Raw genomic sequence first — 15,207 nt, forward strand, 5'->3', positions numbered from 1 at the left:
GAGCGCGGCCGCCGCCCCTCCGCGGACACGCGCGGGCGCGCCCCCGAGCGCCGCCCAACGGCCGCGCGGGTCCCGCCGCGCCCGGCTCGGGGCCGAGCCCGCGCCGCGCTCGCCGCCGTGCGCCGCCTGGCGGGTGGAGGCCGTGCCCGCGCCCCGGGCTCGCACACGCGGCGGGCGCAGGCGCGGCGGGAACGGCCGCGGCCCGCGCGCCCCCGCGGCCCGAGCCGCGCGTCCCCCGGAGCGGGGGGAGGGCGATGGGAACTGGCGCGCCGCAGGCCCCGCTGCTCCCCCCTCCCCGCCGCCCCAGCCTCCTCCTCCTCCTCCTCCGCGCTCCCCGGGCACAGGCGCGCCCTCCTCTCGCACCGCGCATGCACGCACCCCCCGCGCCCCCCCTCCCCGAGCGCGCGCGCGCGCGCACTGGAGTGCTCGTGCAGGAGGCGGCAGTGACGGCCGGAGAGACGCGCGCAGGGCCCCCCCCCCCAAGACCCCCTCCCCAAATTCCCCCCCCATTCCCTCCCTCCCTCCTTCCCGTCCCTGTCCCCGTCCCCCTCCCGCGCGGCGGCAGTGGCAGCGGCGGCCCCCCCGCGCCCCCCGGGAAGCGCGGCTCCGCGCGCGCGGGCGGGCGGCAGGTAAGCGCGAGCCCTCTCCCCCCTCCTCCCCCGCGCCTCCCGCGCCGCGGCCCGGCCGCCGTTGCGCTGCGCGCGCGCGCGCTCTCCCTCGCACGCCCCCTCCCTCCTCCTCCTCCTCCTCCTCCCCCCCCCCTCCCCCTGCCGTCCCTCCCCCGCTCGCCGCCGCCGTTACAGCCCCGGCAGCGCGCGCTGGGTGAGATGGCGCTGCCGCGGGCGCGCCCGCCGCCAGCAGCCCCGGCGCCGCCGCGCGCCTGCCTCCCGCGGGCGAGGGGAGGGCCAGCGGGAGGGGGAGGAGAAGGAAGAGGACGCGTCCAGTGGCGGATGCGCACGCTGGGGCGCGCGGGTCCCGCGCGGCGGCGGTGGCCGCCGCAACAAAGGGGGCGCGCGGCCGCGTCCAGGCGGCGGGAGCCGCGCGAGAACCGTTGGAGCGGGGGAGGGAGAGAGGGAGGGAGGCACGGACGGACGGACAGACGGAAGGAAGGAGGGAGCGGGGCGCCGTCCCCGCGCAGCCCCGTGAGGCGGCGCGGCGGGAGCGCCGGGCTCGCTCCGGAGAGCCGCCGCCTGGCGCTCGCGGGCGCCCCCGACGCCGGGCCGGGAGCGCGGGCGGCGCGGCAGGGGCCGGGCCGGTCCCCGCCGGGAACCCGCCTGCGCCGCGCCCGCGGGTGCGTGGAGCGGGCGTGCGCCTCCGCGGTCACGGGCACGGCGGCCGCGACAGCCGGCGCGGGGAGGCACCGAGCGCGTCCCGAGCAGCCGCAGCCCCGCAAACACCTCCGTGCGGCCCTTGCGGAGGTAGCGGCCGTGTGAAAAGCGTGTGGAGGAATAAATCTGAATTGCCCAGTGGAATAAGTAACCAGAGCTAGAAACGCTCTGGGCGAGTGCCTGACCCGCTCCATTCGCAAAGGACTAACTTTGTTCTCTGCCAGTTGCACACCCCTGTATACTCCGCAGCCCTGTTTTCAGCCAATTTCTTCTATAATTCATTCTCAATGTCGACAGAATTGCAGCAAAACCGCATACTGTTTAACAGGACGGTGCAATTGCTGCTAGATTATTGCCAGTGACATTTTGATGCTTGCTTAAGAAGAATGCTTTTCCCATCTTGCAAAGAACTCGAAAAAGATCCCATTTAAATAGTTGTTTGCCCTACCATCTTCAGTGCTGGACCGATACATTTTCCTGGGCCAGCAGAACCAGACGGCCCATAAATATATATACAATATCGCTTTCTGGTTTCATTCCTTTTTGTATATTTCAAATATTTACGGACTTACTATCTAGCTATCTTAAAATTTGATTATTTGGGACTGAGAAAAGAATTTTGTCTGTCCTTTTTCCCCTTTTTTTAATTTTAATTTTTCTGTGTAGCCGGGGACACTTTAGCGGAGGTGCCAGACCTGCAGAGCCAGGTGTTCTCATATCGTGTGAAACACGCAGCACCAAGAGTTGCAAACCTGTCATCATACCTGTCATCTGCTTCTGCTTCATATATGGTTACAGATAAATTAGAATTTAGGGAAGAAATTCCCAGGAGATCTGTGCCAGGTGGCACTGGATTTGTTCCAAAGTATTAAATTCTCTCCACTGCGTTTCCTACTTCGGCGCAAGTAGATGTCAGTTGGGATTAAATAATTTGAAATTATGTGTCTTGCATTATCCTTTTGTCTTCTGGTATCTCCATAGTTTGGAAATCTGGTACACTTGTCCCTTTTCCTGGTCCTGGATGTGCATCCATCCCTGTCCCTGGTTTGCTGTCCTTTGGGATGTTTGGTCTGCTTGCCAGACCCTCTGCTAGGCTGGCTCAGCTCTCTGGTTCAGCAGAAGACTGATCAGCTTCTTGATGGGTTGGTTACTGCCTTAACTGTGGTGATTCCCAGCGAGGTTTTCCAGACCTTTAGATTTAGTGCAAAGTTAAGTAGCAGGAAAATGGAACCAGGGAAGTGCAGTAGGCATAAGAAAATAAACACATGGAGTTCTCCTCTACAGTTGTCTGTAGTGTCATTGAGAAAATAACTGGGTATTTCAACAATGTATTTTATCTAATTTTAAATAATTGAAAATGCTGTCTTTTAACACTCAAAATAATTTTTGGAATCAATATTATCACGTATTGAAATGTTATTATCTTCTCATCTTTCAGGCTGAAGGTGGCCCATCCTGAGATTAATTTCATAATCATTTGCTTAGAAAACTTCCCGCGTTGTTCATGGTAAGGCTTATATTTGATATTTCAAATTTAGTTTATCGTGCTGACTTATTTAGAGTATTTCCTACACATTTTTAGTGTTAACATTTCCTTTAGCTGTAATAATGGCTTATGAGTTGCATAATACATTTAATGAGAATTGGAGTTTTAAAGAGTAAGTTTTCAATTTTGTAATGAAGATTTGAACAGTTGTAAATTGTGTAACATAAGAAAGACCTTTATACATTCACAATTTTAAAATCAGTTACAGAGTAATACTTTTGCAGTCTAACAGGCTTTTTGTGATCATTTTATGCAAAAAAAAGTTGGGTTTTTTTAAATGCTGGAAATTACTTAATCTCTTGGGGTTTTGTGACTTAGACTGCTTTATAAAAGTTACAAAAATTTCCTGTTAATTTACAGGAGTTTTTCATCAGTATGTCTGAAACCATTAAATATAATGACGACGATCACAAAACTGTGTTCCTGAAAACATTGAATGAACAACGTTTGGAAGGAGAGTTTTGTGACATCGCTATTGTGGTTGAAGATGTTAAGTTCAGAGCCCATAGGTGCGTGCTTGCTGCCTGCAGTACCTACTTCAAAAAGCTTTTCAAAAAACTTGAAGTTGATAGTTCATCAGTAATAGAAATAGATTTTCTTCGTTCTGATATTTTTGAGGAAGTTCTCAATTACATGTATACTGCAAAGATTTCTGTTAAAAAAGAGGATGTAAACTTGATGATGTCTTCAGGCCAGATCCTTGGTATTCGGTTTCTTGATAAACTCTGCTCTCAAAAACGTGATGTATCTAGTCCTGAAGAAAACACACAGTCCAAGAGCAAGTACTGTCTAAAAATGAACCGTTCTATTGGGGAACCCAATGATACCCAAGATGATGAGGTGGAAGAGATTGGAGATCATGATGACAGTCCATCAGATGTGACAGTAGAAGGCACTCCCCCAAGTCAGGAAGATGGTAAATCACCAACCACTACTCTGAGAGTGCAAGAGGCAATTCTGAAAGAATTGGGAAGTGAAGAAGTTAGAAAAGTCAACTGCTATGGCCAAGAAGTAGAACCTATGGAAACAACGGAATCTAAAGACTTAGGATCTCAGACCCCTCAGACACTCACATTTAATGATGGCATAAGTGAAGTGAAAGATGAACAGACACCAGGATGGACCACAGCAGCCGGGGATATGAAGTTTGAGTACTTGCTTTACGGTCACAGGGAACACATTGTATGTCAGGCTTGTGGCAAGACCTTTTCCGATGAAGCGCGTTTGAGAAAACATGAAAAACTACACACTGCAGACAGACCATTTGTTTGTGAAATGTGTACGAAGGGCTTCACCACGCAGGCTCATTTGAAAGAACACTTGAAAATACACACGGGTTACAAGCCTTACAGTTGTGAAGTGTGTGGGAAGTCTTTTATTCGTGCACCAGATCTAAAAAAGCATGAAAGAGTTCACAGTAATGAGAGGCCATTTGCATGCCATATGTGTGATAAAGCTTTCAAACACAAGTCCCACCTCAAAGACCACGAAAGAAGGCACCGAGGAGAGAAACCTTTTGTCTGCAGTTCCTGCACTAAAGCATTTGCTAAGGCATCTGACCTAAAAAGGCACGAGAACAATATGCACAGTGAAAGAAAGCAAGTTACAGCAGCCAATTCCATCCAGAGTGAAACAGAACAGTTGCAGGCAGCAGCCATGGCTGCTGAAGCAGAGCAACAATTAGAAACTATAGCCTGTAGTTAAAAACTAAAGTAGGAACTTTATCAGAAATAATATAAGAAATTAAATGGAGCAAAATCTGTTGTTGATATACATTTAGACTGAGAATCTTTTCAAGAAAGCATATTTTTAGAGGATTTGAATGTTACATAGGAATACATAGCATCGCTTGGTTAGGTATGTTAAAACATTTCAGAGATGGGTGTTCTCAGAATGTGAAACAGTTTTGTTGTCACTAGCAGTATAATGCACTAATAACTGCTTTAATTTGAGAATGTGATCAAGTTCTCTGTAGCAGGGATCATCACTGGCCGATACTTTCCTTTATCCAGTATGGAATACTGAATACGATGTAAACATTGCAATCAGTGAGAATCAGTGACTTATGCTTGAAAATGCTGAGATCTCAAAAATCACAAACATGGAAAGAAATTATTTGGTTTTCATAACTCTTAGGTGTTGTACCTACAATTTTTATGAGAAGCATACACTGAATCCCTAAGCTTTTTAATTCTGCCTTTTTTCACCTAATGTAGGATGGTACAACAGAGTGTAAAGGAGGATGGTAATCACAATGAAATTGCTTCTTATTCCATTCCCTCAGATATCCTCCTATTTTTATAAAGGTGGCAAGTTTTAATGAATTACTTGCATTCTTGAAAAAACTGCATTATTCACAGGGATTCTGGCTGGCAAAGCAGAAGTGTCATGGCATTCACCAGTCCCTTCTGTGGGCAAAAATGTCTGCCTCATTTGTTTTTATGTTCACTTTTATACAGGGCCCCAGAGGTGGGACTGGGCCACAAAGGAAAAAGGGTGGAGCATGGAGGAGACATGCTCCTTACTCAAACCCAGTAAAAATCAGTAAAAGCTAATACAGCCTGAGATGTTTTTTTTATTATGCAACTTGAGGTCACCTAACCTAGCACAGTGAAGGCAGAGGAGTGTCTGCAGGAGCAGGTGACCAGGTGTCACTGCCAGGCTCCTGAAGCTGCAGCCAAGGGTGTCACATACCTGCCCGCAGGCTCAATTGGGGTTTGTGTCGCAGCTGATCATACAGCTCATAAGTCCTGTTCGAGTTTAAAAGCTTCCACCTTTTGGCACACTACCCCTCATCAAGAGGGGGACTTCAGTGAGTGAGTTCTGTCAGAATTGATCCTGGGTGAGTGTTCACTATTAGTCAGTTGCTTAGTCTATTTTTTTTAAAACCAGCTGGGGTACATGCTGATAACAATAGTTAACTCACAGAGTCAAGAAAATAAGTGGTCTTTGGATTGCAGTCTGCTACTTGTGGTCATCAAGAGAAGACACAGTAACAGCAGCAATGCAATCCAAAGGTATATCGACCCTTTATTTTAAATTTGTAAATACTACAGCTGTTGTGAAAACTTCATTTGAAGTTGGAATGGGCAAAAAACACACTCGGGCACATGGTTGGTAACATTGGTCACTTGCCATAACTATAGCATATCAAAGTGTTAGACCAGTTTCTGATAAGTTACTGTGTGGTAGATCACATCTTGCTTTTCTAAATAGAAATTTAAAATAGTGTTTTTGGAACTGTTATATGGAACTTCAGTTACTGAGGGGTTTTTATTTGGTCTAGGTTTTTTTTTTTACAGCTTTGTTTTATTCATGTATTCATCAGGTTAAGCAGTTATCTTTAAATGCCAGTAATTGTTCAAACGCTGGTCTGTAAATAAAACATGACCTTAATATTTTAGAAAATGTAAACTTTGGACCTTTACCAATATATTTTTTTAAAATGTTGCTTCATTTTACATTCAGTAATATTAGTTTGTAAACAAACTATACATTTTGTACCTGTGCAACATCAGAGGATGTGTATTCATTGCATTTTATTGGTTCTCTTGAGGAACATGATAAATGACCATTGTTAAAATGTTTTACTGTATATGATCATAGATATAAAGATAGTAGGTCCAAAATAGGATCTACTTTTTTTTTCTAAATATATTCGTCTTGCTATGTTTTCTTATCTGAAATTGTGTGCACTTCTTCCTAGGTAAGTCGGGGTTAAAAGGACTGTACAAAACAGATCTGTTATGTTAAGAGTTCAAAAGTGTAAAATGTGAAGAAAGTAAATTTTCTCAAAGTCTGCTATGAAGAATGCAAGAAACCATGAGCATAAATTACAGCAGTAAACAATTACATTTGGAAAAAAAAAATTTAAATATGAGTCACTAAAAGAGAATGCCTGGGGAGGTACTGCAATCTCCACTAGTGGTAACATTCACTAATGGGTTAGAGAAACATCTATTAGGAGTGGTTTAAATATGGTTAGCTTGGCTTTGAAGCTGAGGGATAAACTCCATAACCTCTCAAGAAGATCCTCATTGGGATTTTTTTTTGGAAAGTAAGAAATAAAAATGGAGGTCACTGGGACAGCAGACACTGGAGTGGAAAGACCGAACTCAAGTATTATAGTTAAAGAAAACTGCTGCTGTCTTTTGAGCACAAGTGGTCAGGCTGCAAATTTGAGCTTGTTATAGAAAAGCAGGCTTGCATGAGAAGACTCACAGTGGAAAGTGTGAGAGCATTGTGTGTTACATCAGAGTAGATTCTGCTTTTGTTACAGCTTATAGCTGTAAAAGTTACAGGTGTGGAGGGATGGAGATATCCTTAGCTGTATTTATATTGTTGTTAGAGTGTTCTAAACTAATCTGTATATTCTGAAGGAATGTGAGCCTATATATTGTGGGGATGTGTCTGTGAAGTTCAGGTAAATTTGTCTGCATCTTACAATGCTACTGCTCCCATCTCTTTCCTGGGCACCAGGAGGACAAAATGCACAAAAGCAGGTGTGCATCAGCTCCAAGCCAATGAGGTTTTCCAGCGCAATGAGCTGTGAGGTATAAGCTGTGTTCATTGAGGAATGGGCACATTTTTATTTTTGCTTATACAAGGGCAGCAACTTTTACTGTTTGAGACAGTGGATGAGATTCTGTTCAATTAATAGAAATTTTGCTGTTGGTTCTATTGGGGCTAGACTAGACTAACATTCCTTAGAAGGTTTTTTGTTTGGATTTTTTTTAAGGGAAAAAGGAACAAAATGAACACATTTTGAACTGCAATATCTGCCTAATTTCTCATCCTAATCATATTAGCCATGGGTATGCTGCTGATTATTTGGCACAACTCAGTTTGGAATCTAGAAGTCTCCACTCCTCAGCCCTTCTTTTACATACTACTCTTATCAATATTTTTAAAAATATTGGAAAATTAGGCAAATCACAGTTGAGTGAGTACTTGTGGGGTTTTTTTCCTGCTTTAATCTTTCAGAAAGGTTTAGACCTGGTGATTAGAATTTTAAAGCTTGTTTTGTGAAAAGAAATTCCTCATGCTCACTTCAGTAGCAAAAGTTTGAGGTCAGCTATTTGTTCCAGTAAGCTACAGAATGCTAAATACTCCTCAAAATCTTGCAATTTAGGTAGCCAAACTGGAGTTCTTTTGAAGATCAGGCTTCAGTTTTCTAATATAGAGATTTCTTTCATGATTCCATTAAATAGGGATACTTTAAATGAATAGAATTGTGTGAAATACAGAATAATATACCAGATTATGTCAGAAAGTCTACTCTAAAGTTAGAGTATACTTCTAGTGGCAGATTATCTTTTGTTAAGTATTCTATTAATACATACAACCATGGTGTTATAGAGAAGATAAAGCATTTATGAAAGAGACTACATCATCTACTGTGTGCAACAGATGACTTTTCTGAATGTAAGCATTTACAGATAGGTACAGGACAGGATAATTCTGCCCGAACAGTGAGGACAGATCTAAGGAATTTTCATCTTTTTCTGTTAGTCCTTAGATCACAGTAGTGTGCCCAGTCAGCCAGAAATGTGAACATTTCATTAAAAATTCCATTACAGCAGTTGGTCTGTCATTTGTCTTCATATAGATCTAAAACAATTATAGTAACATTCTTATTCATTTCAGAACAGATGGAAGATTTCCATGAATAGATTTGTTAAATATGTGTCATAAGAATTGAGACACCTATTCTCAGGAAGTATTTTTAAATGTAATGCAAGAAATCTGAAATAACTGAATAGCTAAAAATAGTGATTTATACAGTACTGATATATTTTCCAGTGTTTTTCTCTCCACTGTCCTTCTATATTATTTTTATTTGCATGCCTTGATCATTTAGATATTTATAGAACTCTGAAAATTGGTGAACTTCAGTGGTTCCAATATGAACAGCAATGTAACTCTTTAAAATATAAATAATATTTTTGAATCTGGTTAGTAGATATTTTTTAATTTACTGGTATTTTTACTATTTAGTAGCTAAGCATCTACTTTTTATAGGTAAACCTGAAAAACGTGTGGACTGTGTGAATAAAGATGTACTACATCTGATCTGTTCGGTATAGGGGTATCAAAAACCATGACCAAAGCAGAACTTCTGGATACTGTATCTCAGACTCTTTCTATGATTTTTTTAAAAGTTTATAGTTTGAGAGCCTGAGTTTGTAAAACGAGTGGTACTAACAAGAAATGAGAATTCTTACTGAATCAAAATTCCAAATGTATTTTGTTTTTGATAATAGCCACTTTAAAGAAGTATAAAGGACAGTACTACATGCTACACATTAGGCAATAGAGCTAAAGTTGTATTTTCATTCAGAAGTAAAATAAATTCATAGATATGATGCATTCAATATAGATCATCTTCATGAAATCATTAAAACATGAGAGGAGTTTTTCTGTTTTTTCACCAAAGGATGAAAGTTTTTATGTTTAGAAAAAATGGGTTTTCTGATGCAAACCCATTCTGTTAAAAATAATAACCAAAACCACTCAAACCCTGCAGTGCTGCCACTTGCAGTTTACTGACCTCCTCCCAGTGGTCTGTGTGTACATTTAAGTAATCTGTATATGCAAGCAACATACAGTATTTTTGTCTTTTAAAATATTCTAAAGACCAAGCTTCCCTGCATCCAAGCTTTCATTCTTCACTAATAGAAATCCTTTTTTTCTCCAGAGCAGAGGGTACTGCAAGCAGTGCTTACAGAACAAAACCCTGTTGTGGCATTTCAAATTGCTCAGACAGGAGAATGGAGTACAGTGGAGCTCCACTAGCTCCACTGGTGGAGCTTCCACCAGGGTCAGTGGAAAAACAGCTTCAGTTTGGAGCAGCTTAAGCTATTGTGGAGCTGCCTCCTGAGACAGCAGCTTTGTATTTTGACTGTCATAGTGAACTGCAAACTGTTGCTAAATGGGGTAATCTCGTTTTCTCTTTTTCTTTCTTTCTGTTACCTTTTGCATGTTTCCTTCTTGTTTGTCTCAGATTTAGCAGCTTTTGTGGCTTTAGAGTAAGTCAGTGGAGTGATTTTACATAAGAAAGCAATTCAGTGCTTATGTGAGTTAGTTTTAAATTGAACCAATTCATTAGGTCTGATCCAAAGTAAGTGGCAGGAGCACATTGCTGGAATTAGAAGGAATGGAGCAGGGCTTGCCCAATTTTGGCACCACATTAAATACAAAGTGGTGAAGCACAGCACATGTTGCACGGTGTTTGTGAGGAGCTGCCAGGCAACAGAAGGCATCAGGCACCATTTCCTTGCAGCATCCATTGCTGGTAGACTTGTGGGATTTTGAAGAGGGTGATCTGTGTGTGTCACTTCTGCTTTTTCAGGAGGATGGAATTTAGAGATTGAAGTTGTGGGGGCTATTTTTCTCCTTTGTTGTTTAAATTAATCTACTCCTGTTTGCCTCTTATTCAACAGTTCTGCACAGTCTTGAATGGTGGCAAATTGCTCAACTTAAGGAGAAAGGGTTCTTAATAAAAGACAAAGGTATTTAGTTCACTGAAGGACAAAACTAGAATCCCAAAAGTATGAAGAAAAAAGCATTTTCAACATAATTTAATCTTTTCAAGTATTAGAAGTAGACAATATTCACTTCATAGTAACTTACATCTATTGTAGATCTGGTTTAGATACCATGCTGGGAAAAGAAAATAATCCCCTTTTTTAGTTAATGCAGATAATATATATCCAAAGTATAGGAATAGATTCTGTATTTCACTAGGTAATGTCAGCTAGACTGCTTTTATCATAATTTAATTTTCTGCTTTTTTCAGTTTAGGGTTCTGTGGAAAACCTAAAGTTTGAGTGATTTTGGCTTATTTCTACCTATAAATATGAAACAGTTTAAAGGCCTGGATATAAAAATCATAGGTTTTCTTACATTTCCACTTGGTACTTGACAATAATGAGTTTTAAATGTAATTCTTCAACTGTGTAGCTGAGGCTCTAGGAGGCATTCTTTGTTAAGAGTGGCCTTCTTTCTGTGTAAAGTTCTTCCCTGGAAATGAGTTCTGTTTGCTGATTTTTCTCATGGTTCACTATGCTAATTTAACAAGAATTTTTTTCCCATTTGAAGTAATAGCATTTAAATATTTCCTTTTTACAAGGTGCCTTATTATAGCTATTACTGGTTTTGATGTTTTACTGATTCATCCACATTCTCCAGTAACTTTTATAATAAGCATTGTCCCTATATGCTTCCTCTTAAAATATAGAATAGAACTTATACCAGGATTTGGAGACATATACTTTGTAATGCTAGTGTGAAGTTTCAGTCTTTAACTTTACAGGACTGTACAGGAAATCTTATACTCCTGAAAAGCAGTAAGGTCTCTTTGACTGCTTGTATTGGAAAGAGTTGATTTTTCAAAACATTTGCATATGTGTATTCTCTTTGTATTTCTGAATGTTTTTAATCTGAGATCAAATAAGGAAAAATAATTCAACAGTCCATTTGAAAAGTAGGAAGGAGCAGCTCTACCCTTTTGTATTTCAGAGGAGTTAAAGGTCTGAACATAACTGGGCTTGGTTACTATCTACAAATCTACTATCTACTATCTACTTGGTTACTTATCTACAAATCTATATAGTAACAATTAAAACTTACAGTTTTAAAGAGACTGACAGATTTGCTTATGCTGAATTGCTTTGCAATTCAGTCTGCACAAAAAAACCAACCTTGAAATACATGAGAAATGCTTACTTTAAAATGTCATTGCTGCCATCATAATCAGACGTTTGTTAGACACAAATGTTTTAATTGAAGTGAACAATTACCCATTTTAAGAGTCTTAGTCAATGTTTTCAAACTGAAGTGTAGGTTTCATTTTCCACTTCAATAATTAACTTCTATCCAGTTGTGTGACTTTCTTGCAGATCTTCCATTATTTCAAGGACATATTAAATTGAGTCAGACAGGAACTCTGATTTGATGGATGTGATAAATTCTACCAGTGTAGGATTGTCCTGTTATAGATGCTTTCCAGATGGACATAGATTATGCTCCCAGAATCTTGCTGTCATAATTTAAAGTTTTAAAACTCTACTGGTTTTATCCTTTCTTTTGTATCAAAGTCGATGTTTTCCAACTTAATTAAAATTCACATATTTCTCTTATTTTTTCACATTCTTTAATTTTTAGCCAAACATGATAAAATCTCCATCCTTTTGCCTTTATATGACCAGTTAGGAAGCTGCATTTTGTATTTACCATTTGTATTTTATATTGCTGTGATGCAGTATAATTTCCCTATTCTCAGTTCTTGAACACTCTAAGCTATTTAGTAGCCCATTCAAATTATGGCTTTGGTATTTACATTTTACTGACATTTTTTCTTTTCTTTGAGCATTAAATTAAGCATGTGTTTTAATATTTAGGTTTACTTTTATCAAAATATATAATTGATTGATTGAGAATTCTAATAGTATTTTTTTTTAAGTCTGGAAATCTTCATTTATTCTAAAGCTGACTTTTCTTCTCCTTAGCTCATTGGCTCACTGGTCTGCCATGGGTCATAAATGCTTCTCTCCATTTAAGTTCCTTGAAAACTTGAGAAAAAGGCCTAATTTTATGACTTGTGTGTCAAGTTACACACACCAGTAAGCTGTGGCATGATCAGAGTCTTAAAACAGTTTCCATAGAAAAAAGAAAGACACATACAAAACCATTCATTTTTAATGTAGTGAATGTTTTGCTGATAGGAACAGAAAAGGTTTGAAGATGAGAATTTCACTTGAAGGAGACTTCCAGCTCAACCTCTGCATTTTCCATATAGTGCAGAATGGTATGGCCTTGTCCATGGAGACAAGTCACACAAGAGTTGTTGTGTGTGAGGTCCTTTTAAACCTTTGCCTATGGTTTCACAATGTCTCTGCTAGATCCAAGGTCATTAGCCAAGGACTTGACTGAACTGAATTCCTTGATGTATATAAGAATTCTTGCATGATGGAAAGACTCTAAATTTTGGGCTGTGACTCATTCATCTGTCTTGGTGAAGGGACTGACAACCAGCAAAGATGTGGCAGGTGGGAACAGCGATTACTTTGGCTTCACTGCACAGTTGTGTATGTAGTAATATTTTAGGTGAGTCATTGAATCTTTTATTTAAACCTCCTGAGGTTTATCTAGGTCATTGTTTTTGTTGATTGGGGGGATTTTTTTTTTTATGTTGTTGATTTTTGTTGCTTTGGGTTCAGCTTCTCTAATTTTTACTCCTCTCTATAACAGAAAGATAACAATTTACTCTTTATGGGACTGTTTGAAGATAATCATTAATGGGTGCAAGGCATTCAGATGTTGTGAGGGTGGCAATATAATCAGCTAGAAATATTACCTAGATGGATGTGGGTGTTTTGGGATATCTTTACAGGCTGTGAGAAGTCCTGGGATGGATGCATCTTTGTGATACTTTAAAGAACCCAAACAAACCAAAAAAACCACCACAAAACTGTACAGCTATTTCTCCTAGACTCTGTCTAAAATATTTTCATAGTTGTAAATCACAGCCCTGGACTATTATGTAGTTTATCAGATTAATTAAGAAAAATGAATTGACCAATGGATTAAAATACTATTGGCCACACTTATCTTTAGTGGTATTCACTTTTTACTGTTTTGGGAAATGTTGCGTGTTCTTGCTTCTGGCCTACATGTTGTCACCACTTTGGCTGCTGTGCTCTGCTATTCTTCTGAAGCACTCATGGAAAGGTAACTGACTTTTCATTTCATTATTTTTTCAGGAGAATGGCACTTGTGTCTATTTTTATTTTTTCTTTTCTACCTTCCCTTTTTATTCTCTACTTCTGTCTGTTAGAGGTACATTGATCAGAGAGGTACTAAATGTTAGATTTCTAAATCTAGGATCCTGACTATTGTGGTCCCTGCTGTACAGATTGCAATTTGACATTTCAAATAGTCATCTAATGTTTAGATATTTCTTGATGACAACCGGTCACAATTTCCTCTAGACAGCTTCCTTGCAGTTTCAGATGTAATATCTTGCATCTTGGCTAGTAAAGATTTTTATGTTAAGCTTAACTGTAAGATTACAGTGACTGTAATTGCTTTTTGAAGACCATTATGATCTTAGACAATATAGCAAAAGACATCAAATAATTCAAGCAGTTTCCTACTTTTCCCTCCCAAAAATTTAGATTTGATTATTAATGTACAAGTGTGGGAAGAAATAAAGAAAAAGGCTGAGAGATAATTAGTTCTCAAAGTTGGGTAAAAAAAATTTTACAAAATATACTTTTGAATGTATTTGATGTAAGACATATGAAATCTTATCCCTTTGTATTAATTTTATTATAGAATGTGTTCATTTATGTTTAGGTGATTCATTCTGCATGATTCTTTTAGAAAAGGGTTTAAAATACTACCTGTAAAATATTAGCTCTACGTTTTTGTTAACAGAACATGGAAACCTTGCACGTCACTAGGTGGAAAGTGCTCCTTCCTGAATAGAGATTTACTAAGCTTCTGAACCTGTGTAACCAAATAATTGTTCTCAGCTACATTAGTATAAAGGGCTTGCTTTGGGTCTAAATCCACAGAACTATGTATAGCATGGGTGATTTAATGTGACATCAGTCAACATGATTTTTGTAACTGTCTAGATATATTAGCTATCTGTTAAAAAAGTGTTAAAGTTTTTAATGAAGTACTTTATAAGTAAGCCAAGACATCCTTAAAAAAGTATTTCAAGATACATTAAAAAAGAAGTTTTATGTCCACAGGTGTTACATGGGAATCAGTAATTCCTCACTTAAAGATTAATAATTTAAATTATATACATGGCGAGGACTCTGTGATTACTGATAAAAATTTATGCAGATGTTTCTGCAAGTGTTTTTGTGCTTCCTGTTTCATACATGTTGATGGAACTTCTTTGAATGTATTGTGTTTAATTATATACTCTCCTTTTTACCAATGTGCTTAATTCTCAAGGGATTTTTTTTGTATAAGTGGGCATAACTAGTGTTGTTTTCCACTTACCTGAAGTTGAATGAAAAAAAAATTATTAGTGCACTCTTAGTTTCAGGATTTGTACTGCATTAACTGCACACTCTTTCTGAGGTGACAGTTCACTATAGACCTCTGTCCTGTGCAGTTATTTCAGTGATTTTTTGGGTGCATTTGAACTTGTGACCCAATCCAAAGTCCAGAAATTAACGTTATAACAAAAATAAGTTCAAAAAGCTTTTTGATAGCATTTTTTCCTCTAACAGAAAACATTACTTGCTGTTAGCTTGTAATTTAAGCAAGAAAATGGAAAACCTTAGAATAAAATGTGACTGGTTTGAGTTA

At 40.2% G+C, this 15,207-nt stretch overlaps 1 protein-coding gene across 2 annotated transcripts; it reads left to right on the forward strand.

Annotated features, from left to right (window-relative positions):
- The first annotated feature begins 510 nt into the window (after positions 1–510).
- ZBTB14 (zinc finger and BTB domain containing 14) lies at positions 511–6,505 on the forward strand. Of its 2 annotated transcripts, none has more exons than XM_064705910.1 (3): positions 511–629; positions 2,767–2,835; positions 3,235–6,505. In XM_064705910.1, the coding sequence occupies exons 2-3, from the start codon at positions 2,833–2,835 to the stop codon at positions 4,576–4,578; spliced, it is 1,347 nt and encodes a 448-aa protein (XP_064561980.1). In that variant the 5' UTR covers positions 511–629; positions 2,767–2,832; the 3' UTR covers positions 4,579–6,505. The 2 variants fall into 2 exon arrangements, with proteins under 2 accessions (XP_064561980.1, XP_064561981.1); XM_064705911.1 differs by lacking the exon at positions 511–629 and adding an exon at positions 2,436–2,470.
- The last annotated feature ends 8,702 nt before the right edge of the window (positions 6,506–15,207 follow it).

The sequence above is a fragment of the Zonotrichia leucophrys genome, chromosome 2 (genome assembly GCF_028769735.1).
Source record: "Zonotrichia leucophrys gambelii isolate GWCS_2022_RI chromosome 2, RI_Zleu_2.0, whole genome shotgun sequence".
In the NCBI taxonomy this organism is placed as follows: Eukaryota; Metazoa; Chordata; class Aves; order Passeriformes; family Passerellidae; genus Zonotrichia; species Zonotrichia leucophrys.